Source organism: Alexandromys fortis, unplaced genomic scaffold, assembly GCF_014885135.2.
Source record: "Alexandromys fortis isolate MF-2015 unplaced genomic scaffold, M_Fortis_MF-2015_v1.1 scaffold_9, whole genome shotgun sequence".
Taxonomy (NCBI): Eukaryota; Metazoa; Chordata; class Mammalia; order Rodentia; family Cricetidae; genus Alexandromys; species Alexandromys fortis.
In genome coordinates this window covers 3,235,269-3,262,191 of record NW_026067892.1, presented here as the reverse complement: position 1 = coordinate 3,262,191, position 26,923 = coordinate 3,235,269, and the positions used below count along the sequence as shown (strand labels likewise).

Sequence of the window (26,923 nt, the reverse complement as noted above, 5' to 3'; positions counted from 1 at the left end):
TTAAGAAACAGTGTCTCTTTAGAATTTCCTCACTTCTGCCATGCTTGGTGTGCAGAACACCGCCCATCTCCACCCCACTACACTTTTTCCTCACTGAAAAGCACGCATGGCGCCCACCACCTCTTTCCCAAATCCCAAGGTCTCCTGATTCTGCCCTAGGCCCAGAATCGATCCTGGCCTACTGGGGGTGAAGTCTGGACTCTTCTCCAGACACAAAGAGGCAGCCCTAGGCCCTGAGCTCTGTGAGTCTCCCCTACCCCTTTTTCTGTCCTCTCTCCACAGCTCCAGCCCAGGCCCAGATCGTGCACGCAGGGCAGGCCTGTGTGGTGAAGGAGGATAATATCAGCGAGCGAGTCTACACCATCCGGGAGAGCGACACCCTGGTCCTGCAATGCCTGGTCACTGGGCACCCTCGGCCCCAGGTAAGCTGGGCCTCGGCCTTGCCGGGTGCCTATCCTGCCCACACTCTCTTGCCTGGGATCAGAGTTGGAGAGGAAGCCAGAGGCGAGAAACTGCATACACTCCAGAGGGCAAGCAACATGGCAGGCTAGAAAGACTGGGCCAGATGACTAGCCTGGAGATGAACTCTTCAGGGAGGTGCTGGGTGCCGCGGGCGCTGTCACCGGAAAACACTGACAACGGAGAGGAAAAATGGAAGCCAGTTGCTCCATTCCACTCCATCCCTCTGTGGAGCAGACACATCCTTACACACACCCTCAAGAAATACTGGTGGGCAGACCATATGCCAAGAAGGCCCCTTGCCCAGTGTTTTTTTCTCTCTCTCTCTCTGACTCCTCCAAAGGCCCCATTTTACAGCTAAGAGAAAGCTAGGCCCCGGGAGGCTGGGCAAACTCCCAAGGTCCCACAGCACCTCTGAAAACAGAAGCAGAATTTGAGTCTAGAAGCCGTACCCTCTGTGGCTTGGCACGCTGCCCTCCTCTTTTGGGTTAGGAGCTGCACAGATGATACGGGCAACACTTCAGGCTTTTGGCAGGCCAGAGCAAGCTCTGGAGGTTCAAAGACACAAAGCAATTAGAAGGGGACGTAAGACAAGTGTCTGGAAATGCCAGGTGCGTTTTGCCATAGATCAAGTGCTCAGGTTCAGGCAGGAGGTGGGAGCCTGCTATTGCGGAAGGCTGATGGAGGAGGCGGGTGGGGAGGAGGGCTGGAGGAGCTGGCTGCCTGGCGAGCTGCTGTGACCTTTAATACTTGAATAGCAGCAACAAAGGTGGCAATTGGATTCTGGGAAGGACGCTGGAATACAGACTCCCCCCTTTTTTTTCTCCCTGATAATTTGGGGGAACGGAGACAGCTTTCATAGCGCTGCTGTGGAGATAGGCAGATATGCAAGAATCCCCTAAAGACTTCCTCCGTCTAAAGCCACCGTCGCAGCTCGCTCCCACTCAAAGGTTTGCTTGGCATTGACGACCCGTGCAGCTGCATTTCTGGGGATCTTTGTGTCACGTGTGGTGACTACAGCGGGGCTGTGGCTGGTGAGGCCAGTGGGGAAACTGCCAGGCTACACTGACCATCTCTGCCTGTGTCCCACATGTGACCACTGGTGGGCATGGCTGGGTGACAGGGGCTCATGTGACCGAGACAGGTGCCCAGTTTGCCACAATGACAAGGATAACTGAACGTCTGACCTTCCCACTTGTACTTACGTTGTGCTGGCATCAGAGATGTGAGTAACCACACCCAGCTTGTGCCATGCTGGGGGGTCGAACCCAGGCTTTGGGTGTAAGCTGAGCCTGCTAGCCAAGCACCCTCTGTCTTCCTGTTTTCATTAATGGCTTCATTGCTTGTCCTGTCTGGCAAGCTCACTTATTTGACTTTGCACTATTTCCCCAACGGTTGGCCAGCTCTGGCTTTTTGTGTCTTACACAGTCTCTTCTTTACTGCCTTCTAGCTCAGCTCTTCAGTCCCGACCCTGGACCACGATAGTAGATCGAAATTGATCCTCCAGGCTCTTTGCTTGTCCCCTACCTTCACTCCATTAGAATGAACACCCCAAAATCTGCTCCATTACTTCTTTCCCCCACTGTTTGCCATCTTGCTCAAGCCTCCGGGGTACAACTGGAGACTTTTTGTATCCTGACCCCGCTTGCCCCTACACAGCTGTGTCCCAGCCACATGGGCTGCCAATCATTCTCCAGGTGTGCCCTATTTATCCTGCTTCTGCCACTGTGGTGTCCTCTCCTGCTTGCTTCCTTACAGTGACACTGAGCATCTGTTCCAAACAGCAGCCAGGGCACCTATTCATCAGGCTGGCAAGGAGTGAGCCTCAAGGTCCTTGCCAACCAAGGTCAGGGAAGAAGCGTGAGTAGATACACACCATCAGTTCAAAGAAGAAAGAGCATGGGCATGCTAGGGTCTGCAACCTAGAGGGAATCTACACAAAAGGAGAAGCTGCAAATCACAAGATTTTGTTGCTGCTCAAGCAACTAGTGACTTAAGGACAAGTTGTTGGACAGGGAAAGGGAGTGATTTAGAGAGCTAGCAAGCTGCAAAAGATGGAGGCCTCGGGATGTATCTCAGCAGTAGGGTCGCTCGCCTAGCATGGGCTCTGGGTTCCATCTCCAGCACTATAAAATAAGGTGTGGTGGTGCACATGTCTAATCCCAGAACTCTGGAGATAGAGTCTGAAAAATCTGAGTTCACAGTCATCGTCAGGTATATATCGAATTCAAGGCCACCCTGGGCTCTCCTTGAGACCTTGCTTCAAAAATAAAAAAGAGGCTTTCTCCAGGTGGTGGGTGCCTGGTTTAAGGTAGGGAGCTGTGGGGAGGTACGGGACAGGCAGATGGGGTCCTCAGGGTGGGCACAGACTTTGGGTGCTTTGCCTTTCCGATGCCCAGGTGCTCTTCTCTGTGGGCCCCTGGAATAGTCTGGGTTCTTTAAGTCTAAGGAGATGTTATGGCTGACAGAGACTCCTGTTCTTTGGGCTTTTGGCTTGCTTTCCAAGGAATAATGAACCCGAAGGCTAATTACTAGGAGGCAAAGTCTCCTCTGGGAACAAGGAGAGAGTGAAAAGCCACTGTCCCAGAGTATGGGAGAACCAGAGGAAAGCAGCTGAAGAACATTTGCTGGGGGAGGGGGCAGTTTTAGAGCTGATCGGTGTCGACTATAGGGGGAGACACTGTATATAGCCCAGCGTGTGACCTCCCAAATTAGTGGATTTTAAGTCAGCTAAGAAAAAATGAATGGAGAGAGGGGACCCTCCCCCAGGCAGTGAGCAGAAGCTGAGAAGCCTGGGGCTGCACACACCTCAGGAGGAGCTGTGTTTACACACACAGGGCGAGTATTACAGTTTACATACACAGACGGCAGTGTTCCCGTTGCTGTGACAAAACGCCCGAGAAAGTGAACTTGTATCTCAGGGTTTCAAAGTCTCCCAAGCATGCCCCTGCAGTGACAAACTCCTTCAAACTAGTTCCCACGTCCCTGTTCCCACACTCCTCTGTGCTTTGATATGGGAAAAGGCAAATGGAAACCATAGAAATAAAAGTAGTCTTTTTTAAAAAAGGCCTTAATACCTCAGAGATAGCCAAAGAGAACTTTAGTAAATTGGGTGCTAGATCTGAGGATGTTAATCACAAGTCCGGAAAAGCATTAGAAATTATGAAAGAAAAAAATTATGAAAGGGAGGTTTGAGGATGTAGCTCAATTAATAGCGTGCCCAGCACATGTGAAGCCCTGGGCCTGACCCCAGCACTGCATTAGCAGACATGGCGCTACGTTCATGTAATACCAGCCACCAGCCACTGTGGATGTGGAGGCAGAGGAATCAGGCGTTCAGAGTTATCTTTCGGTTACATAGCATTTGAACCTAACCTGAGATAAGACAAAAAGAAGAACCATTTATAATTCCAGTTCCAGTGGGCCCAACACCCTCTTCTGGCCCCCAAAGGAGGCATGAACATTGTACACAGAAATAAACAAGACAAAAACCTACCCAAACCAAAATCTGAGTTTTGAGTTAAAATCCACATAGACAATGAAGGTAAAGCATCAGGAATTAACAGAGAGCACTGCTAATAACAGAAACCCGCGAGTGACTAATGTATTCGCGGCACCACATCTAAGTGCTTCACTTCCTAAGCCTCATAACTTGCAAAGTAGGCATTATGCTATATTAGTTATTGTTGACTGGCAAATACTTCAAAATGCAGGGACTTGGGTCCTGGAACGCTTCCTGGCTCCCAGCGCCAGTGGCAGGAATCCAGCAGCGGTTGATTCTGACGCAGGGTCTCTCTCAGGGCGGCGGATGGGTGTTAGTCATCTGAGCGTGACTAAGGCTGGAGAACTCTCCGCAGAGGGAAGAGGGTAGCTCATGGCTCCTCCTAGGCTCCTCTCCATCCGGCTACTTAGGGCAGAGGAGCTGGCAGAGGAACAACAGATGACGGCCATGGTGGGAATAGTTTCACACGCTATCCTAGTCTCTCTCCTGCTGAAGTCTGTCAGCCACACAGACCAGACCCTCCCTAGAACAATGGGCTGGGCATACAGAAGAGAGTGAAGCCCACCTTTGGAGACTGGCTTCCAGTGGAGACCAAGGGTTTGAGTAACTTATGAGGTCACTAAGCTAAGGGGTGGGTTAACAGTCTTCCCAGCGCTGAGTATATACTTACCCAACCAATCCTCCGTTAACTCTAGGTAACTTGGTCAGGCTCCCAACTTAGAGCTCCCTCCTTCTGACTTTGACCTCTGCCCTGTGACCCTTCTCCCTGTGGTGACCCTTCTCCCTGTGGTGTCCTAAGGGGGTCGGTCATCTTTGCCCTCCTGCCACCTGTTTGGGTCGGGCCTGCATCCTTCCTCTCCTGCGTCCTGGAGAGCATGGGGCAGGCAGGGGACTCTTGTGCGGGGCCCTTAGCCCGCTACCCTAACCTCAGTGCGGTGACCACCTGCCCAGGTGCGGTGGACCAAGACTGCTGGTAGCGCGTCGGACAAGTTCCAGGAGACGTCGGTGTTCAACGAGACGCTGCGGATCGAGCGCATCGCCCGCACGCAGGGCGGCCGCTACTACTGCAAGGCGGAGAACGGAGTGGGCGTGCCGGCCATCAAGTCCATCCGCGTGGACGTGCAGTGTGAGTCAAGACCCCATGAGACCCTGGACCTGACAGTCCGTGCCCCTACAGGGGACAGCTCCTGAAGTCTCAGGGGTGGGGAAGGGGTGGGATGGAGAAGTGACATCATGGTGGAGGAGGCAGGAGTCCTCGCTTTGGGAATGGGCAGCTGATCTCCCTAAACCTTTTCTCATTCCCATGTCACCCCCCTCCCATGGATTTGATGCAATCCTTTCAAGTGGACAGGGAAAGGCGAGGGACCAGCAAGCCTCCTGGATGATTGGAGGCCACAAGGGCAGGTCTGGCGTTTCCCCTCTCCACCACCCTGTGCAACTGAGGACTCTCCCCAACCCCTGCCCAGGTCACAGTGCTGGCTGTGTGCACTAGACTCTCTGATAAAAGTTTAAGGTTATATCTAATCTGTGTTGTGGGGGCGGGGCCACAGAACAGCTTGCAGGCGTTTGTTCTCTGCTACCTCCTGGGTCCTGGGGATCGAACTCCCGTCATCAGGCTGCGGGAGGTACTTTTACCCACGGAGCCAGCTCTCCTAGCCTCTGGAATCTTTTTAAAACTGCTGGTGGCTGGGCGGTGGTGGCGCACACCTTTAATCCCAGCACTTGAGAGGCAGAGGCAGGTGGTTTTCTGTGAGTTCAAGGCCAGCTTGGTCTACAAAGTGAGTTTCAAGACTTGAAAAACAAAACAACACGGAGATCCAGAAAGAAAAGGAGCTTAAGGGAGGTCACACTATAAAATTAGTCAAGGAGGGATTGAACTCAGCTTTCAGCTTGTTTCCAGTCAATGGCTGCCTGTTCTGTCCTATGAAAGGTACAGTACTAGGTCCCGTACAGGTCCCTGGGGAAGAACAGCTAAAAGGAAGCGACTGGAAGCCACTAGATCCAGTCACACACACACACACCCTGCCCCCGCCCCACCCCGCCTCTAACAGATTGGTCCAGTTTGTGGAACTGAGGGCAGGCATCAACATCCTGTGTCTTCTGAGAGTGGGTCTGCTCTTCCCAAGGGCTTCAAGGAGCCTGAGCTCCCAGCTCTGGGGTCACCTCATCTTGACATAGTGCTGGTGTCCTTGCAGACTTGGATGAGCCTGTGCTGACTGTGCACCAGACAGTGAGCGACGTCAGAGGCAACTTCTACCAGGAGAAGACGGTGTTCCTACGCTGCACTGTCAGCTCCAACCCACCTGCCCGCTTTATCTGGAAGAGGGGCTCCGACACCCTGTCCCACAGCCAGGACAATGGGGTTGACATCTACGAGCCTCTCTACACTCAGGTCAGGATGGGCAGCTGGCGCCCCACACTCTTGCACCCCACAAGGGTACCCTGTAAGGGGCTGAAGCCTGGTGGCCCGGACTCCTGGAGACTGACCTGAACTCAACAATTCAGTGCCTTGGTGGGAGGCACCTGGGCTAGCGTTCACACAGCCTGGGTGAAAAGTCAGAGAGCTGAGAGGTCAGAGGTCAGAGTGAGCCCCAGACAGGGGAGTCCCAAAAACAGCATGGCCGGATAGGAAAAACCATCTAAAGAACGAGTGAACCATCTGTGCCTGTTACGGTGGCTGAGATGGGGGCCCATGAGCGATGCAAATGGGGTTGGGGTAGAAAGGCCTCTCTCTCAGTCCATGCTTCCTGCATGCAGTTCCAGGAGACAGGGACAAAGCCATTCTGCCAGGGAGGGCTTCCAGAAGGGACTGCCAGCCCCTTGTGTGGCCTGCAGGCCAGTCCCATATTGTGTCCAGAATAGGGACACTGAGGCCTAATCCAGGGCAGTGTGGCCAGGACTACCTCTGCCCCAGAGAAACCACGGAAGCACTGGCAGGGGTGTGCAGGCTTCCAGGGAAGATGGTATGGCTAGGGCTTGAGGAGAGGAGAGCTAGAATAGGAATTGCCTGCTGACTGTGTTGTGGATGTAGATGAATCAATGTGGGGGACCCCAAGAGACCCAAGCAGGTCCTCACCCCAGCGGTCCACTGCCATCCAGGGGGAGACAAAGGTCTTGAAGCTGAAGAACCTGCGGCCCCAGGATTATGCCAGCTACACCTGCCAGGTGTCCGTGCGCAATGTGTGTGGCATCCCAGACAAGGCCATCACCTTCCAGCTCACCAACACCACAGGTACAGGCGCATCCCCTCTCACACCCACCCAGACCCACTCCCCACCCTAATGCCCAGAACTTCCTCTCCAGCATCCGTTCCTGGGTTGAGCGTCCCTGACCCCCCCCCCCAGGGTTCTCTATCCCCTCATCTCCCTCTCATTTAGCCCTGGAAGTCTCCTGAGACCCAACCTCCTTGTCCCCCTTAGCACCGCCAGCCTTGAAGCTGTCTGTGAACGAGACTCTGGTGGTGAACCCTGGGGACAATGTGACAGTGCAGTGTCTACTGACAGGCGGCGACCCCCTCCCCCAGCTGCACTGGTCCCACGGACCTGGCCCACTGCCCCTGGGTGCTCTGGCTCAGGGTGGCACCCTCAGCATCCCTTCAGTGCAGGCCCGGGACTCTGGCTACTACAACTGCACAGCCACCAACAATGTAGGCAACCCAGCCAAGAAGACGGTCAACCTGCTGGTGCGATGTACGTGACCTTGAGGGGCTGGTGGGAAGTTGTGCGGTGGACAGGGTCTCTGTCCTCCAGGGACTGCAGGTGAACTGGGAGAGGGAGCCATCTGTTTGCCATGGAGGATGGGGTGTGGCCGGGTGCCAGGGTGTGGCAGGATGCCACAGTCTGGGCAGTCTGCTTTCCCTGCAATTCAGCAGTCTACCACCAGGGGCAGAAAACTGCAATTTGTAATTTACAAGGACTGGTAACTGATGGCGTTTCTTTTAAACTGGTAAATGGGGGGCTGCAAAAAATTAAATGTGGATACTGTACGCTCCAAGAGAAATCTGGCTTTCTTTCTAACTGCAGATTGGCCAAATTTAAGTGACAATAACACACAGTTCTATGGAGCATATATACATTTTTTTTTTCAGACACTGTCTCACTATGTAGCTCTGGTTGGCCTGAGATTCACTATATAGACTTTTCCTCCAACTATCAGAGATCCATCTGCTTCTGCCTCCCAAGTGCTGGGTCTAAAGGTGTTCTGTATATGTGTAAATCCTCTTCCTCCTCCTCTTCTTCTTCCTCTTCCTCTTCTTTTTCACTTATGCAGTTAGGTGACTTTTAAAAAAAAAAAAAAAAAAAAAAAAACCCAAACTTTCAGATCATGGTGGTGCAGGCACGTCGTCTCAGCCCTTGAGAGGTAGAACCAGAAAGACCAGGAGTCAAGGTCATCCTAGGCTACATGGGAAGTCCAAGGCTAGCCTGGGATGCCTGAGACCCAGTGTCAAAAATCAAAAACATGCCTGCTCTACAGAGCTAGTTCCAGGACAGGCTCCAAAGCCACAGAGAAACCCTGTCTCGAAAAACCAAAAAAAAAAAAAATCAAAAACATGGACTGGAACGATGGAGCACTTTCTCCTCCTACAGGGGACCCAAATTCAGTTCCAAGCACACACACTGTGGCTTACACCCACCTGTAATTCCAGTTTCAAGGGAGAAGACCCTTTACTGGCCTCCATGGGCACTGTACACATACATGGTGCACATATATACGTGTAGGCAAACGCTAACACACACTTAAAATAATTTTTGAAACAACAAACAAGTGGGGGAAAAGAGCCAGGCTTGTTCCCAGGCCTTTAGGCTTGAAAGTCCAGTGCAGGTGCCAACAAACATAACGGAGCCTCAGGACTGGCTTCTGCGTTCATCTCCTTCTGGTCTCCTCCCAGCAAGAAGCCAATTCTCTTCAATTTGACTTGGATTGAGAAATAAATTAGCAAGATCGGAGCCCTCTGACCACAGCTTTCTCTTCCCCATCAAAGATGAGCTGTCTCCACCTGACCCCACTTGACCTTGAAAACCTGGGGTGGTGAGATCTTTCTGGACATCCACGGTTGTGGTCACCTCTCAGGGTGGCTCTGCAGCCTGTGTTATCCAGCCCAGTCCTGATCTCCAAGCCCTGATCTCCAAGCCAACCAGTGTTCTATCAAGTTAGCGCCTCGCCTAGGAAGGGCTTTGACTGACTTCAAACAAGACCCACATTCTAAAAAGCATCCCGACCTTAGTTTTCTAAACCAAGTGATGTCATGCAATCGCATGCAAGAGCATCATACTGGCTTTATATCATTAAAAAAAATCACACAGCCTTGTTGTAAAACAATCAGACCGTACAAAATAGGTTGGGGGAGTGCAATTAATTGCTCTTCAGTTTCCTTCCGGTCCATGCTAGATAGAGCAGTTGTTGAGTCCCATGTTTCCTTCTGTATCGGTACTTTGAATACACAAGGTTTAAAACACAAATGAGGCCGGGCGATGGTGGCGCACGCCTTTAATCCCAGCACTCGGGAGGCAGAGGTAGGCGGATCTCTGTGAGTTCGAGACCAGCCTGGTCTACAGAGCTAGTGCCAGGACAGGCTCCAAAGCCACAGAGAAACCCTGTCTCGAAAAAACNAAAAAAAAAAAAAAAAAAAAAAAAAACCACAAATGAAAACAAAGCAGTGTGTGGACAAGAAGGATTTGAGGGACTGAGTCACAAGTTAGACTGGTGGAGCCCCGGTTGCCTCTGGAGACAGTGGGACAGGTTGTAAGCGCTGATCCATGTGTGGAGTGTGCTCATTAATACTGCCTGCAGTCAGCACCAATCGCACGTTTCTGCACTGAGCTCTTTTAAAGCTATTAAAACACCTCTGAGCCATTGGAACCATTTCCAGGTTGGGGGGGGGGGGGTTGGATACGCAAGCGCGCGCACGTGCGCACGTTCAGGGGTAGGGTGCAGCCAACTTGATAGGAGAAGCTGCCGCGGGACGTGGATACCTGTTCTTGGGTCAGCCCCAGCCCTTCTCTCCCCATCTCCTTGCAGCCTTGAAGAATGCCACCTTCCAGATCACCCCCGATGTGATCAAAGAGAGCGAGAACATTCAGCTCGGCCAGGACCTGAAGCTATCTTGCCACGTGGATGCGGTGCCGCAGGAGAAGGTCACCTACCAGTGGTTCAAAAATGGCAAGCCCGCACGCATGTCCAAGCGACTGCTGGTGACCCGAAATGACCCTGAGCTGCCAGCCATCACCAGCAGCCTGGAGCTCATTGACCTGCACTTTAGTGACTACGGCACTTACTTGTGCATGGCGTCCTTCCCGGGATCACCGGTTCCCGACCTCAGCATTGAGGTCAACATCTCCTCTGAGACAGGTGGGGGCATTGGGAACTGTGGGGGAGCCCTAGAGGCCCAAAGTGGTGTGTGTGGTGGGGAGTGGGGGTGAGAGGGACACAGCAGTTTGCAAATGGGTGTCTAGCAGGAGGAGGATACCATTTGTTCATGCCATACACACATGTTGGGGCTCTGTGACAGCCAGGCCCCATGGCTGGTCTTGAGGTAGAGTGATGGGAAGAGGAGATGCTGTGTTCCTTGAACTTGGTAGGAAGATGAACCTATTTCAGACAGTTCATGAATAAATGTATCACTGCAAACTGTAATTTGAATGAGATCTGAGGGAGGAACAAGATTGTGCTAAGGAAAAGAGAGCCAGGGAGGTCACAGAATCAGCGTATGTAGAATCACTGTGGAGGAGGGAGAGTGCACTGGTCCTCTGGGGGTGGGAGAGAGAGATGGTGGCCAGGAGGGAGAGTGCACTATTCCTCTGGGGGTGGGAGAGGAACGGTGACCAGGAGAGTGGAATGGTACAAGCTCAGAGAGGCCACCCTGAAGACTTCTCAGCCATGGAGACTGGAGGTCTGAGGTCAAGGTGCCAGTAGAGTTGGGCTCCCTGGCTGACTTGTGGCATCTTCTCCCTGTTCGTGTCTATATCCTAGACTGGACTAGGGGGATCCCATTGGCTTCAGCCTTGAAAGGCCTGCCGACAATATAGCCACATTTTTTTTCATACACTGGCATTAGGATGACCACATATGGATTTTGAGGGGACAAAATGCATCCTTGACAGGCCATGGTGAAGAGTCAGGTCTTTATTCTTATAATAATTATTATAATACGGTGAGTTGATAATAGGAAATTGAGTGGATTCTTATAAGCCTGTGAGTTCTTCCTTTGCCTCTGTGACTTATTTTATAGTGACAGGGTTTCTCCCCCCCACCGTTTTACTCCTTTATTCGTGTGGATGTGCACGTGTGTAGACACGTACTGTGGGGCACGTGTGGAGGCCAGAGCACAACTTGCTGGAGCTGAGTTCTCTCCTTCTACCGTGTGGGTGCCAGGTATCAAACCCAGGTGGTCAGGTTTGGCAGCAAGTGCCTTTACCATGGAGTTACCTTGCCAGCTGGTCACGGGTAGCAATTTATCTTCCCATTTTACTGAGGAAGAAGCAAGCCTTAGAAACCTGAGTTTGAGACACTTAGCAAGCAGTGGAGCTGGGCGGGGGCGGGGGAGCCCGGCCAGAGGCCTTTGGAGTCTGTGCTTGGCACTGCAGGAAGATGGCATGAGGCCAGAGGGTGGTCGTTGGGAGAGGGCCCTAGGACCTTCTACTGAGAAGCCAGCTGAGCGTGGCTGGTGAGTCACGTGACCAACCAGTACACTGCCAACTCTGATCGTTATGAGTATTTATTTCTTCCTTTGACACTTAAGCTCTGGCCTCAATTTCTCTTGGTGGGCAATTAGACCCTCAGTGGACCCTCTCGCCCTGACATCTGCACACATGGAAACCCGATGAGACTGGAGAGTGCAGAAGAGGCTTCTAGAAGGAGATGGGCCCGAGCAGGACCTCAGCGTAGATGGGAACTCTACAAGGACCACAGATTGATTTTGCAGAGTCTTTTGTGCAAAGCTGTGGCAAACTAAGAACCCACCAGACCCTTCCTCAGAACTCGCTGTCTGGGCAGGGGAGCTAGATCCGTTAGGAGGAGGGAGAGGGCAGGGAAAATGCTGGAACTCTTGCTTAGGAGGCCAAGGAGGAGTCTGTAAAGGGGACACAAGCAAAGGAAGGCCAGGCTGCCTAGGAAGCCAGAGAAGGCTTTCTGCAGGAGGTGTGTTCCATGAGATTCTTGGAGGTGCTGTGGGCTCTGCTAGGTGAAGACATAAACCCAGAAGGGGTACAGAAAAAAAAAAAAAAAGAACAGAGGGCTGCCCAGTGTAGAAGAATCTGTGTCTCGGGTAGGTGAGCAGATTCCTCATAAAGTGAGTTACACAGCTGGGACACTGGGGCACAGATGGGAGCTGAGGCTGGGGGTCATGGGAGGCCAGAGTCGTCTGAGTATAGAGCTTTAGCCCTAGCACCCACTGAGAGGGGGGACTCTTTATCCTGGGGGAGCTTGGAAGTGTCTGACCTAGGGAAGCAGACTAGGGCTGGTTCTGCTTTGGGCTCATGGGTCCAATGTGCGCCTGGAGCACAGAAGCCTTGTAATCGCCTCTGGGAACAATTTAAACCTAGAGGGGGATGGGAAATGAACAAACTGGCTCCAAAATACCAAGAGAAAGCTGTGAAATGGAAGCCAATAGATGTACAGATGTTGGCACGGCACAACTTATATAAACCAGACAACTGGCCCTTCGCCTGGTTTGTATAGTCATTTACAAATAATTGCTTTATAGTTAATTATATTTAATGTTCAATACTTGACATTTAATGATAAACCTTTTGATGTGGGTTAAGACCCAGGGAGGTCTTCTCAGAGCCCCCCATTTGGCAGTGTGTTGGGGTGGAGTGGGTTTGACTGTGAACGACAGAACTCTAATAGTGATTTCAGCTCTAGGCTGTGGCTCAGCTGCGGTGCCACTGGCTTCGCATGTAGAAGGCTCCAGCCTGCGCGCCCTTCTGAAACCAAGTGTGCTTATTACTTTGGAAGGAGGGCTACAGGATGTTGGAAGTCGAGGGTAGAGTTAAGATGGTGTGCTAATACGGTAGGCAAGAAAAGCTGGAGGGATGGTTCAGTGGTTGAGGGCACTTGCAGAGGACAAGAATTTGGCTCCCAGCCTCTGCATGCTTTGGAAATTCAGGGTAGCTCACAACCCTCTGTAACTCCTGTTCCTGGGGATCCAGTGCCCTCTTCTGGCCTCCCTAGGCAATGTGTGCATGTGTGCATACACATGCTTACACACATAAATACACACAAACATAAATCTCTAAGAAACGCGGAAGGGCCGGAAGTAATGCTGGGAAGGGAGAGGCTAAAGGTGCTTGAGAGTCTGAAGCAGGAGGGTGAATTCAAAGCTAACTTCAGCTACATAACAAGTTCAAGGCCAGCTTGGGTGGACTAAAGGAGATCCTTTCTCACCCACCAACACGTGCAAGAAGAAAAAGAAAAATAGGACACCCCTGTGTGACTGTTAGGGAAGTAGACTTAGTTAGGCTGACTTCATGGCTCTTTCTGAGCTGGGAGAGCCTGAGGTGGAGATGCCTGAGGTGGAGAGGATTGGGGAAGGCCAGTCACTGAGTTGTGATCCGAGCATTCTTAGGGACCGTGGGACCCACGGGCTGGATAAGGGGGGGAAGCAGAGCCCCACATCAGGGACCAGGGATCCCTAACTACGTCCACCCCTCTCACCCTCCTCCAGTGCCGCCCACTATCAGTGTGCCCAAGGGCCGCTCAGTGGTGACCGTGCGCGAGGGCTCTCCTGCCGAGCTCCAGTGTGAAGTGCGGGGCAAGCCCCGGCCGCCAGTGCTGTGGTCTCGCGTGGACAAAGAGGTCGTCCTGCTGCCCTCAGGGCTGGCCCTGGAAGAGACTCCGGATGGGAAGCTGCGACTGGAGCGCGTGAGCCGTGACATGAGCGGCACCTACCGCTGCCAGACGGCTCGCTACAATGGCTTCAACGTACGATCCCGGGAGGCTCAGGTGCAGCTGACAGTGCACTGTGAGTCCCCTCCCCAGACACTCAGCCTAGGCCACCGCCACCCCTCCACCTACTGCTTGCACACCTGAAAACTCTGACGATTCCTCTACCGAGGCACAGAAAAGCTATAATTTGCCTCAGTTTGTACAGCAAGCCTTGAATTTGCACTAGGTCTAGCGATAGTGCTCTAAGTTTCGTGGCTGTGCGGTCTTTCGTTACGTGTTGGTCGAGGGCATGAAATGCCCAGTCTGGGAAGCATGGGTGGAGGGAACCGCCGGCAGTCTGAGCCTGGCTGTTGTATGAATGAGTTACGAGTGTGTATCGGCCCCGAGATCCTCCTAGGCCAGGGTCACGGGACTGGGGGACAAATAAGCCACCTCCTCCACGGTCCTACTGACCGCAGCCCTGGTTCCTAGTCCCACCAGAGGTGGAGCCCAGTTCCCAGGACGTGCGCCAGGCCCTGGGCCGGCCGGTGCTCCTGCGCTGCACGCTCCTGCGTGGCAGCCCCCAACGCATCGCCTCGGCCGTGTGGCGCTTCAAAGGACAGCTGCTGCCCCCTCCACCTGTTGTCCCCGCCGCCACCGAGGCCACCGATCACGCCGAGCTGCGCCTGGACGCCCTGACCCGTGACAGCAGCGGCAGCTACGAGTGCAGCGTCTCCAACGACGTGGGCTCAGCCACCTGCCTCTTCCAGGTCTCCGGTGAGCGTCCGGTTGGCCCCACCCCCGCCTTCCTGCCCACGCCCACCTGGAGCCAGGCTCCACCCGCTGTGGCCCTGCCACTCCTAGCTGGGCTTCCCTTTCAGTCCAGCTTCTGCCGTCTTAGGCATTCTTCTTCCAAGACCTGCCCATACCAGGTGTAGACCCCGCCCCGCGGAGCCCAGATCCAATCCTTGACCTCTTCTCGAAGGCCCGCCCCCTCAAGATCACGCCCCTCCATCCCTGTGCTTTTTCCCGGAGGTTCCCAGCTGGTGAGGGTTCGGTCCCTTTCTTTGGCTTCCTACAGCCACGTCCCTTTCAAGCCAGTCTCTGCAAACGACCATGATAGATTTAGACCCCTTCAGCCTCATCCATCGCAGTGCTTCTGTCGCTCCGACCCCGCTCACGCTCAAGACTCGGGTCCGGTCCCATCTCAGCCTCTAGCTCTTGCTTCCTCTAAGGTTCTTGGCCCCATGGTCCTTGCTTGACCTCAGAGGCTGCGGATGGGGAAACAATTGGGTATCCCGCTTGTAGCTTGAAGGGTAGAAGATGCCCCTAAAAATCTGAGGAATGTTGGAGTGAGGCTTGGCTGGCCCAACACAATCCTCCCCAGCCCTCCTCCCCCTCGCTCCCCCTAGTTGCCACCCTAGAGATGCAGGCTGTTGGGTGCTCAGACATCCTTCTCAGTCTCTCCTTTGCATCAGGCCTCTCCCCCATGAGCCCACAGGGCTGCTGATGGGCCAGGATGGGGGAACAGCATGGTGGGGATTGCTGAGAGAGCCTAGGGTAATAGACAGGCTGCCAGGGTGACCAGTGGCCTCTCATTCTCCTCTCCATTTTGAGAGCCACCTTCCTGCCAGATCTGGTGGCAGTGAGCCTGGGAGACCTGTTTTCCTATTGGTTGGCACCCCCAGATTTCTCAATAGCCCCTCCAAGGCACCGGGTGGCCCCTTTAATTGTTGAACCACTTAATCCTCTCCATAGCAGAGCTAGAGATGCAGGTCACTGGCCGCCTCCCAGGCCCCTCCCCATGCACTCAGCTTTGCCAGCCAGAGGCCCCTGTGACATTTCCCACCTCCTTCCCTTTCCCTGTTCCCCCATTTTCCCTGTCTCCCGACCTTTTGACCTCCACCCACCATTTCTTCTTTCTTCCCTCGCTATATGCCTGACCCTCGTCTTTACCAATCTTTCTGTTTCTTCCTTGGCCCTTCCTCGCTATTCTCACCAACAACCCCTCTTGGAATTTACAATCACCCTTCCATTCCCACCTCACCTGCATCCTCCCCATCCCCTCTCCTCCCAATGCCAACTCTCCTCACGACACCCCTTTCTCTTTGTCGCCTCCACCTCTGACCACCCCCTTCCCACGGCTCCTCTTCCCATCTCTCTCCCACCTCCACCCTCCACGGCCCCGTGCCCCCTCCCTGCCCTCTCAGCCAAAGCCTACAGCCCGGAGTTTTACTTCGACACCCCCAACCCCACCCGCAGCCACAAGCTGTCCAAGAACTACTCCTACGTGCTACAGTGGACACAGAGGGAGCCAGACGCTGTGGACCCCGTGCTCAACTACAGACTCAGCATCCGTCAGGTGGGCCAGGGGCGTGAGGCATGGCCAGTGGGGTGTGGTTATTATGGCGGATCCTGGAAACAGGGATGGGAGGAGTTCCTGGACACAGCCCTCCTGTCTAGGCAACTTCTCTGAAGCAGAGGAAGAGTCTGGATGTAGCAGGCAGAGCCGGGAGCCTCTGAGCACACTGTGTCCTCCGTACTGTCCCTGGGCACAGCTGAGAGCCACACACAAGATGGCTGGGTGCAGGACAAAGTCACTATGGCTCCTAGAGTGAGCATCTCCTCTGGGATGCTGAGAGCAGGAGCTCTGCGGGGACAGCGCCCCTTATGCCTGGCTGCTCTCACGCCTGTCTGGTCCAGTCTATGTGGTCCTGCCCTGCCCAGGCGGCAGTAGTGGGAGGGGAAGACTGTGTACTCCAGGGGACAGGGCCTGGGGACAGGAGCAGAGCGTGAAAAGAGTTTAGTAAGATTACAGCTCTTTTGACCTTCATTTGCTTATCTGTGAAGTGGGGTAGTGTGACTGCTTCATCTCAGAGCATTGTTGTTTTGAGTATTAGATGACTAATGATGCCTAAGCACTTTATAGTGCCCAGGACACACTAATTGTCCCTTACCTGTTGCTATAGTAACCATTATATATCCTTGTTAACATGGTGACAGCCCTGGGAGGGGGCCTGGGACAGCAAATTGCCCCATCTCAAAGATGGGGAAGCGGAGGGCCGATGTCCCAGACTTTTGCTCTTTCTGCTCCCCTGAAGCATTCCAGGGTCTGGGTTGTCCCTCCAGGGGAGACTATGGCCTGCTGGGCATCTGGGAACTCTCCTGTATCCACAGTTGAACCAGCACAATGCCATGGTCAAGGCCATCCCTGTGCGGCGCGTGGAGAAGGGGCAGCTGCTGGAGTACATCCTGACTGACCTTCGTGTGCCCCACAGCTATGAGATCCGCCTCACACCCTACACCACCTTCGGGGCTGGTGACATGGCTTCCCGAATCATCCACTACACAGAGCGTAGGTGATGGTGGCGGCGGCAGCTCTGGCGGTAGCAGGAGGGGTGGGCCCTTTAAATATACCCCTCCTGGATCGCCCTTGAACTTGGGTCACCCCATTGTGCAGGCTAACTGTGTCATTACAGACCAGGCCTACTGGTCCCCGGTCCTGGCTCTGAAGACCCTTCCCCTTGACCCCCAGCCTAGGCACACTTTGCACAGCCATGCACCTCAGTTCTGACTTGGTTTCCTTGCTTGCTTTTTCAGCCATCAACTCGCCCAACCTATCAGGTAAGACCCCAGTCCTTAACTTCCCCTACCTGTTAGGGACATAGAGGCTCTCCTGTTGGGATATAGGGACCTGGAGAGGATACTCAGAGAGAAAAATAGCTGCTTCCAGTGTTTCCATGGAGAAGAGCCAGCAGCAGAGGATGGGCCTGGAGATGCTTCTCAATCAGAGTTTACTCTGGGCTCAAAGACTGCACATTGGTGAGGGGCACTGACTGCCAAAGGGATGGAAAAGTCGGGCTGTCCTAATTTCATCTGTTCCTGCGATAAAAACCCCTAAACAAAAAGCAACTTGGGGAAGACAGGGAGCAGGGGGCTAGTCTGCGATGCCGGGCTCCTGCGAGGGACCTCTGTGCAGAACTCACAGGTTGTCTGAATCTGTAGAAGAGCATCGTTATTTCTTTATTTTCCCGGCTTCTGACAGAAATTTAACAGGCTCCTTAATGATGAGCGTAGACAACAAACCCCTGCAGAATAATCAGTACCTGTTACTTTATCATCCGCAGATACCCAGTGTTTCTGCGTCGCCTTACAGTTGTTGCAGACATCTGTAAATGTCACTTTCAGTCATTAGTATTACAGAACCATGGTAGTTATTAGACCTAGCTAGATCTTGTGATCTAATTATATAATAAAGAGGACCTGTTATTATATAGCGGATTACAAGAATATTTTGACAACTGTGTTTCAATATAATTGATTTCCTTTGAAGTCCCTGTGCATTTTATTGTATGTGTCTAGAATCATTATTCTGGAAGGCAGTCTTAAACCAGAAGACTGTGGCAGGAAGTCCTGTTCCTGAATAAATTTGTCCTGGACCCTACTGCCTGATCTCTCTGGCCCTGAAGCCCTGGACCCATTACTTAGATTATTTAAAGGTGGCTTAGGGATGTTAAGGGGAGGGCAGTATAGACAGGGGCTAAGGCTGAGTCTCTTTGTCCCATCCCTATGCAGACAACACCTGCCACTTTGAGGATGAGAAGATCTGTGGTTACACTCAGGACCTGACAGACAACTTTGACTGGACGCGGCAGAATGCTCTTACCCAGAACCCCAAGCGCTCTCCCAACACCGGTCCCCCTACTGACATCAGTGGCACCCCTGAAGGTGAGGACATGGTCTGTTGTATGGAATAGAGCATGGTCTCTGGAGGGAGTCGAGGCCTATGGACCCCCAAGAGTGGAAGGAGACACATACAATCCTCGGGGACCCTCCGAGGGAGACAGAGCTGTGGCCTGGTTGAAGGTCAGAAAGGTAGAAACTGTCCGCAGAGCTTGGCACTGCTGAGCTCTGAGCAGAGTCCTGCAAGGTTGGGTGAGGAGCCTCGGTGGGGATGGACTTCAGCAACTTGCAGTAGCTCTGAAGACCAAGCAGGGAGGAAATCAGCTGTAAGAGGCGGGGTGGCTGGGGAGAGGTTGCCAGTACACCCCCCACTTCCACTGCAGGCTATTACATGTTCATCGAGACATCCAGGCCCCGGGAGCTGGGGGATCGTGCAAGGTTGGTGAGTCCCCTGTACAATGCCAGCGCCAAGTTCTACTGCGTCTCTTTCTTCTACCACATGTACGGGAAACACATCGGTGAGTTGGAGACCGTGATATTCACTGTGTGAGCTGTCTGGGGAAGATGAGGGAGCCACACAAGGCTCGGGACTTCCCAAGGGGGCCTAAGCTTCTCAAGTCGGCTAACCTGGGAGTCTGGGTCGGGGGACTGTGGGCAAGTGGAGCTGAGGATGGAGAATACAGGTTAGCTGTTTTGGTTGTGCACCGGCTGCTTGCCAAGTACCGGGATCCATATAATTCAGAGAGGTTAAGCGTTTCCTCAAGACCACATTGCTCAGTGACGTGGGTCTGATTTCCCTGAAATCTTAAAACACAACATTGGAAAGGTGTTTCCTCCTGAGCTGTTGAGGAGAAGTGCTGCTTCCTAAGTGTGATGTAAGGACCACCAGATGGGGGGATAGGGCTGGGGGAAGCATCACTTTTCAGTCCTGAGCTCACCAGCACGGCTGCTGCTGCCATAGCTTCTGCAGGGTACCAGCATCCGTCCCTCTGTTGCAGGAGAAGGACAAGTCTCTGCTCCTCAGCCCAGGGGACAGGCAAATCTGACTGCTAATGGCATCTGATAGGAGTTAGTGACCACTGTGGTAGTGGAAGGACAGCAATTGACGAGGAAAACAGGGTCTGTGTTGAGGCTGGGCTTGGAGACTGACGAGAACGTGAAGGCTGTTTAATGAGCTGTTTGTGCTGGGTGTGGCCCTGCATGCTCTTGATCCCAGCCCTGCGAGGTTGAGGCAAGGGTCAGTTTGAGGCCTGGCCTACAGAGCCAGCCAAGCCAAGCCAGCCAGGACTACATAGTAAGACCCTGTCTTTATTTGTTTTTAAACCTACGGAAGAGCTAATGTATTTTACAGGGACTGACAATTGTAAAGGGTTCAGTAAATACCTCCTGCTCTTCTTGGTCCTGCCGCCACTACAGAAGGCAGTAGGCAGTACACGGAGCTTCTCTCCCGACTGTTCTATACTCTGTTTTTACACTCACCGCTTCCCTCTGGGCCATCCATCATCCTGGCACTCCTTCCTTATCGGTCCCTTGCATGCCCCCTCCCCCCTGCATGGCAGAGGGGTGGCTTGAAGGTTCACCCTGGAGAAGTTTCCACACAGCGGGAGGAGGGTCATGCCAAATGGACCCTCCAGGACGGGGTGAGATGGAGGATTCTGCACTCGTGGAACCCTGCCCCCACCCATCTCCTTAGACCAGCACTGTGGCAGGGTCTGGACTCTGTGAGAGGTTCCTCTGGGGTGAGGAAGATGGCTGACCCTGGCTGTTCGCCCTTGGTTCCATTTAGCTTCAGAGCAGTCAATTCATTCTGGCGTCCCTAGTCTTAGTGGTGAGCCACCTCAGTCCCAGGCAGATGCAGATGGTGGGTCACTGTCAGCGTGGAGTGGTCCAAGGCATCCAGGTGTCCGGGGGCGGGGCACAGAGAGTATAAGCCTGGCGGATTAGAGAGATGGAAGCCTGAGGGGACAGGCTCTGTGACCACAGACCTTGCTCCGGGCTTCCCAGGAGTGGAGCAAACCCCAGGCAGCTTTGAGGCCAGCTAAGGGTGACTCTCATCTTTAGACCTGTGGGTCAGGAGTGAGCTATTTGAGAGGTTGAACGCATCCAGCCCACAGACAGAACTATCCAACTGTGAGAGACTCCATCCCAGATCATGTTCCTCCTGTGCCCAGGACCCTCTGACCCTTCCTGTCACCATCTTCAGGTCTCCCGTCACCTGGCACAGCTCTAACCCCTCTCTGGCCTTATTTGCTGCCGCCTGACGCTGGCGCCCATCCCTTGCTTGAATCGTCCAGGCACATTCCTGCCTCTGAGGGCTTTGCTCAGAACCATCCCTGGCCTGGAATGTTATTTCCTCCTTTACTCAGGTCTCCTGGGGCAATCCTTCACTCCCCTGCCCTACACAGCTGCCCTTCCCGTTCATTGAATTGCTTTTGGTTTTGCCTGTTTGTTTGCAAGCACGTGTGTGTGCACCTGTGTGCGGAGTCAGAGATCGACCTTGGGCATTGCTTCTCTCTCAAGTTCCACCTGATTTTGCTTTTTGTTTTGTTTTGAGGTTGAGTCTTTTAATGTAGCCCTGGCTGGCCTTGAGCTCACTGTATAGACCAGGCTGGCCTCAAACTCACAGCGATCTACCTTTCTTTGTTTTCTGTTTACTGGGGTTAAAGGCGTGTGCCAGAATACCCTGCCCACCTTAATTTTTTTGAGAAAGGGTCTATCGCTGACCCTCAAGCTCACTGATTCCACTAAAGAGATGATGTCACAGTTAAAATATTGGCTCTTCTTGAAGAGCACCCTGAGACTCCTGTTTGGGGGCATCTGAAACCCTGTTCTGACTCTGTTGGGAGATGCATGTGTGGTGCACATGCATGTATGCAGGTCAACACTCATACACACAAAATAAAAATGAATCAATCTTTTGAAAAGATTGTTTTTGAGACAGGGTTTTATGTAGCCCAAGCTAAACTCAAAATTGTTCTGCAGTTGATGACTTGTAAGGACCCTGAAAAACGTTGGGTCTGGGCCTTGCTGAAGCCAGGGTAGCCATTTCCTGTTCTGCTGGTACAAGCAGCTGTCCTTTAGGGGCCCATGCCTAAGGGATGAGGTCTTGTCAGCCTCGAGAGCCTTTAGCATGTCCCCCAGGTCTAGCTTTGCTATGTAGCCCCCCACCCCCACCCCACACTCACTGTGCCTGGCAGCTTTGGGTACCAGCTGTCCCTAAACTTTGTGTCTCGTCAGCTCTCCTTGGTCCCAGCCAACTCCTTTCATCCAAGGCAGGTAACATTTGGTGACTCTCCCCGCAGTGTGGGGAGGGAGGTGTCGGTCTCTCTGGCATCACAGATGGTTCAGCTTTGTGAGCAATGCCACGGAAATGCCAGCCACCAAGTGCCTCTGAAGATGGATTTCCCTTTCCTGCAGAGCCAGGTCTCTTGTGCCATGGGAGTGGTCGAGAAAGGTTGAAAGAGAGACGTCCAGGGGACACTGTTGGCACCTGTGTGGCCTTCAGGACACTGCAACCCACTGCTGTCCGAGTGCCCCCAGCACTCCTGGGATCGCAGATCCCCAAGGCTGCAACAGATGGGTCAGCACCCCAGCTAGCTCTGAATCTCACCATAGCCATGCAGTCCTCGTTTATGTCTAAATAAACTCATTCTGTGTTGCAGTGTTGTGTTTTCACTTTGTCCTAGCATTAGTATTAGAGAGAGCGTGGCTCAGAAGGCTACATTTACCCAGTGTGTAAGACATCCAAATAAGGAGCTGGGGAGATGGCTCAGTGGGTAAAGTATTCACTGCTCAAGCATGAGGACCTGAGTTCAAATCCGCGGCACCCATGAGAAAGCTGAGTGGCGGTGTACAACTGTAACCTGACGGGACTGGAGAGGTGGGGGGCAAGACGGGCAAATCCCAGAGGCTTGCTACCAAGCCAGCTGTCAATCAGTGAGCTCCAGGGTCAGTGTACAAAAAGATGCTAGGAAGATGCCTAATGTTGACCTCTGGCCTGCACACACATGCACATGCACACGCATACACACACACATGCACACAAACACACACACAATAAATCTCTATATATAATTTTTAAAACTCTACAATAAATTAAAAATAGTAAGTCCCTTTCTTCACCCCAGTAACCATGTTCCGTCTAGGTGTGTACTTGTGCTCTGAGAATCTTGTCTAAGATGAGGTGAGGGGGGTGCCTGTTCTGGGATGGTTTCCCTCCTGGATGGGGATGGCAGTGTGTACGTGTGTGTGTGTGTGTGTGTGTGTGTGTGTGTGTGTGTGTGTGTGTGAGCGCGCGCACCTGCACATACACACTCCAGGCCTGATTCATTGATTACACGGAAGAGAAAGGAGAAAAGGAACTCTGCAGGCTGGTCTGGGCACAGGAACGGGCTCCATTATGCAGGGTAGCGCTGTGGGCATTGGTGAGGGAGGGAGAGGCTGGCTTAGGGGAGACATGGAAGCCAGGATGTCATTGCCAACCTCACCATGCTCTCTCTTCTCCTGCCACAGGCTCCCTCAACCTTCTGGTGCGGTCCAGGAACAAAGGCGCTCTAGATACACATGCCTGGTCCCTCAGTGGCAACAAGGGCAACGTGTGGCAGCAGGCCCATGTGCCCATCAACCCCAGTGGGCCCTTCCAGGTGAGTGGCTTGGCGAAGGTCCCGTGCAGGTTCCTGGGGGGTTAAGACAGGGGATGGGGACTTCCAGGTAGCCTGAGGTGGAGGGGTGGGGAAGCTCTGCTGCCAGGCCCAACTTCCCCAACCCTTCCCCCACTCTCTGACCCCACCCCAGATTATTTTTGAGGGGGTTCGAGGCTCGGGCTACCTGGGGGATATTGCCATAGATGATGTCACTCTGAAGAAGGGAGAGTGCCCCCGGAGGCAGATGGATCCCAATAAAGGTATGTGACTTGAAGTGGGATGGGGATGTGGGGCGGGGGCTGCTAGGGAGGGATTTAGGGGTGCCTGGGTGACAGGAACGTTCATGAGTACCCACTTGGGCACCACACTGAGTCAGGCTGTGAGGAAAATGGAGAACTGACAGGGGCTGCCGGCCCTGCCTCCCCTAAGCTTGCTGACTTGTCTGTAGTCTGTACCCATGGCCCAGGTGTCTCCAATACCAATAGCTCCCGTGGACTGAGCAGGACAGAAAGCATCAATAACAGGCTTCGCTTATTGCTCCTGGCAGCTCCCCGGGATATCAAATACTATTAGACCCATTTTGTAGGTAAAAAACTGAGACCCACTGAGGTCAAGTCCTTTGCTCTGTGTGTTAGTGAGCATGAACAGAAGCACACTGAGTTAACCCCCACGAATGTGTCTATGGGAACTGTGTGAGCTCCTCCTACCTTCAGGCTTCCTTCACCCCCTGAAGGGAAGAAGTAGAATCATGAGGCCTCTCATGGTCTAGCCCTCTGTCCCTCCCTGCCCCTGCTGGAACTAACCGGAGCTCTGGCCTGGTTCTTCTCTGTCTTGTGTCACAGTGGTGGTAATGCCAGGCAACGGAGCCCCCGGCCTGCCCAGCCTGCAGCTTTGGAGACCTCTGGCTATCTTCCTCTTGGCATTGCAGAGATGATGAGAGCTGTCTGGCCCCCACCCCACCCCGCCCCGGCACACCAAAGTGTCCACATCGTACCAAAGACTGACCCCTGCCAGCCGGGGTGCCCAGGGGCGGGGCTGGCCCGCCAGGGAGGGGGCCTTCATTGGCTACAAGGATGAGCGGAGAACACGGACAGTGGCCGGGCCAGGCTCTGATGGTTGTTCAACACACGCACACACTCACACACTCACGCTCACACACACAGATATATTAAAGCACAAGTTTCTAGCCAACCTGCCAGCACCTTCTTTACTACGGAGACAAGAGACTTAGCCGAACGATGTCCGGCACCTCCAAGGACCTCGGTGTGACACTGGCCTCGGTCTGGCTGCACTGCGCTGTTTCTGACCTTGCCCCGTCCCCCGATTCAAGGCCGAACTCCAGCCCAGAGGCTTGGCAGAGGGAGCCAGGTGTGGGCAGACCCATCAGGCTTGTGTGTCTGGAGGTCCCAGGGCTCACAGGCAGGCCAGGCGGGACTCTGTGAGCTCTCTGTCCCTCGTTCAGCACCTGCTGCAGGCAACTGTCCCCAGAGCGTGGCGACAGGCTGGATGGTTGAGGCGCCGGTCAACTCAGATCCCCTTGCCTGTCCCTGAGATGTCATATTCCGCCCCCCCCCACTGTGCCCACTTGGAAGGGACCCCACCACAGGACTTAGGGGTGGGCAGCGTGAGGACGGCTCCCCCATCCTTCCCCAGTTCAGATGGTGCCAGCTTGGGACTTCCAGGGAAGCTGGTGATACGAAAAGTGCCCATGCCAGTTTCCCGGGTGGGGCTTGGCTTCTGTGATTCCATGTTCCCACAGAGAACAGTGAACTCATAAACAGAGTGGGGCCCCTGTTTCTTAGGTATATAGTCTCCTGGGGGGGGATGGGTTTGGAAGGAGGGGGCCGCGGAGAGGACAGAACGCTGTCCAGTCAGCTGTGGAGCAAGGGGGTGATGGATGGAGGTGGTGGCTGTGTCTCCTTGTTCCCTGTGAGCTGGGAAGAGCACTTTGTCCTTGGAACTTGAAATTGATGGGATAGGATCTAGGACTTTCCTCTTGGGTTCCCTTTACCCCTTACCTAGTTTCTATGGGAGAGGGGAATCCTAGCCCTTTCTGCAATGAGTCTATGTACCCGTGCATGTGGTGTGACTGTGTGTCTGTGTCCAAGTGTGTCTGCATGCGTGTCTCTGCGTGTGTAAGAGTGTGTGTGCCCATCCGTGTCTGTGTAGCACTGTGCACAACTCTGGACAGGCGTGTACAGGAATATGAGGCTGGGTTCAAGCCCAGTCTCTGTGGGTGACTGACAGTGTGCATTTTTCATCTTAATGACGCTGTGTGTTTGTGGGTGCTGGCCCTATTTGCAATCTCAGACTGCCTGCTCCAGCCTAAATCTTGCATCTCCTGTGGTGACAAAGGACTTAGAGACGACCCTATTGAAGGCTAGCCCCTTTCCTGGAGGCACGGCACAGGGCTCTTCCTTGTGCATTCTGGGGGAACAGTTGCAGAGAAGAGGCTGGAAACCCCCGCCCCTGCCTCCCAGCAGCACCGTGGCACCAGGATGCACACTGAGGATCAGGACCCTTGCTGCCCAGCCCCCGTCATCAGCATCATAATGGCTGCTGGGTTGCCAGGCCAGGCTACAGCTGTACCTTCTGGTACCTGAGCAGCGTGTCTGCCTTCCTGGCCCCTTTGAGGCCTCTGTCTGAAGTGAGTTGCTCTGGCTTCCAGAACACGCTTCCATGGCATCTGCCTGGTATTGCTCCTTAATTGTCCCATCTGTGCGGAGTCTGTTGCCCCTATCTAGACTGTGAGCCCCTCCCTCTCTGAGCCCCTCCTCCATTCTTGCTGGTGTAAGGGAGACTAGGGTGGAAACCAGGTTGAATGGATCCCACAATCCAGTGGTCCCTTGCCCTGGCTTTAGAACTGACCTCCAGGGTCTTTCACAAGTACAAGTGCTTGGGCCTCAGCCCGGGGGTGGGGGTGTGATTCAATGGTGTCGGAATGCAGCCTGGTATTAGGAACATTGAGAAGTATCTTAGCATAACCCGAGACGGGAAGCTCGGATCCTCTCAACTCCAGGGCCATCCTGGAGAAACAGCTCCACTCCTTCCTCCTTGAGGTTCCCACCCCACCCTAAGCCTGCTCCCCCACATCTACCCATTGTCCTGACTGCTCTATATCTCAGAGCCGGGATACATGAATGCATAGTATGCATTCCCATATTCCAGAATCTTCCCTATGGTGAGAGCAGCCATGTCTGAGGGTGTGTGGCCTGAGATTACAAAGCCTGTCTGCTAAGAAACCTACCCTCTTGTGCAAGTGGGTAAGGCTGGGGTGTGCACGTCTGTGTGAGCCGTGGCGTGCAGGGCTTGTGGTGTCAGGTGTGTGTGTTGGAAGTGCTCAGGTGTGCGCAAGGCTGAGCGCCGCAGTGTAACTGTAGGGTAGGAGCTTTGTGCACGCGGTGCCTGTGAATCTGCTTTCCTGTATGTCCTATGGGTCAGTGTTGGGATAGGTGGCCTGCGACCACCCCAGGAGACCAGGCTGACGGGATCTGGCCTATCTCTTCGGTGGCAGCCTCACCCTCTGTGTTGGCTGACGGGATCTGGCCTATCTCTTCGGTGGCAGCCTCACCCTCTGTGTTGAGGGAACTGAGGAAAGTTGTGGCCTTAAAACAAGGATCCCAGAGTCATTTCTCAGGGGTTTGGGGCCCTTTTACCCCAGCCCCTGCAGATTAGTGTCTGGGGGAGAAAGGGATAAGGGACTGAATAGCAACCGATGGGGAGTCTCAGCTTGACCACCCTGCCCCTGGGACTACACCACAGGCAAGCTCCC

At 53.7% G+C, this 26,923-nt stretch overlaps 1 protein-coding gene across 1 annotated transcript in view; it reads left to right on the top strand.

Moving 5' to 3' along the window:
* The window catches only part of Mdga1 (MAM domain containing glycosylphosphatidylinositol anchor 1), a 54,964-nt gene extending 28,288 nt beyond the window's left edge, over nucleotides 1-26,676 (top strand). Inside the window, exons 2-17 of the mRNA XM_050138630.1 lie at nucleotides 283-422; nucleotides 4,913-5,087; nucleotides 6,157-6,353; nucleotides 7,061-7,193; nucleotides 7,381-7,650; nucleotides 9,980-10,309; nucleotides 13,626-13,922; nucleotides 14,318-14,602; nucleotides 16,036-16,187; nucleotides 17,003-17,180; nucleotides 17,426-17,449; nucleotides 18,401-18,553; nucleotides 18,892-19,026; nucleotides 23,021-23,151; nucleotides 23,303-23,411; nucleotides 23,994-26,676. Of these exons, the coding sequence (XP_049994587.1) occupies nucleotides 283-422; nucleotides 4,913-5,087; nucleotides 6,157-6,353; nucleotides 7,061-7,193; nucleotides 7,381-7,650; nucleotides 9,980-10,309; nucleotides 13,626-13,922; nucleotides 14,318-14,602; nucleotides 16,036-16,187; nucleotides 17,003-17,180; nucleotides 17,426-17,449; nucleotides 18,401-18,553; nucleotides 18,892-19,026; nucleotides 23,021-23,151; nucleotides 23,303-23,411; nucleotides 23,994-24,085 (2,801 nt within the window). The 3' untranslated portion in view covers nucleotides 24,086-26,676. The remainder of the gene's footprint in view (nucleotides 1-282; nucleotides 423-4,912; nucleotides 5,088-6,156; nucleotides 6,354-7,060; nucleotides 7,194-7,380; nucleotides 7,651-9,979; nucleotides 10,310-13,625; nucleotides 13,923-14,317; nucleotides 14,603-16,035; nucleotides 16,188-17,002; nucleotides 17,181-17,425; nucleotides 17,450-18,400; nucleotides 18,554-18,891; nucleotides 19,027-23,020; nucleotides 23,152-23,302; nucleotides 23,412-23,993) is intronic.
* Nucleotides 26,677-26,923: the final 247 nt, after the last annotated feature.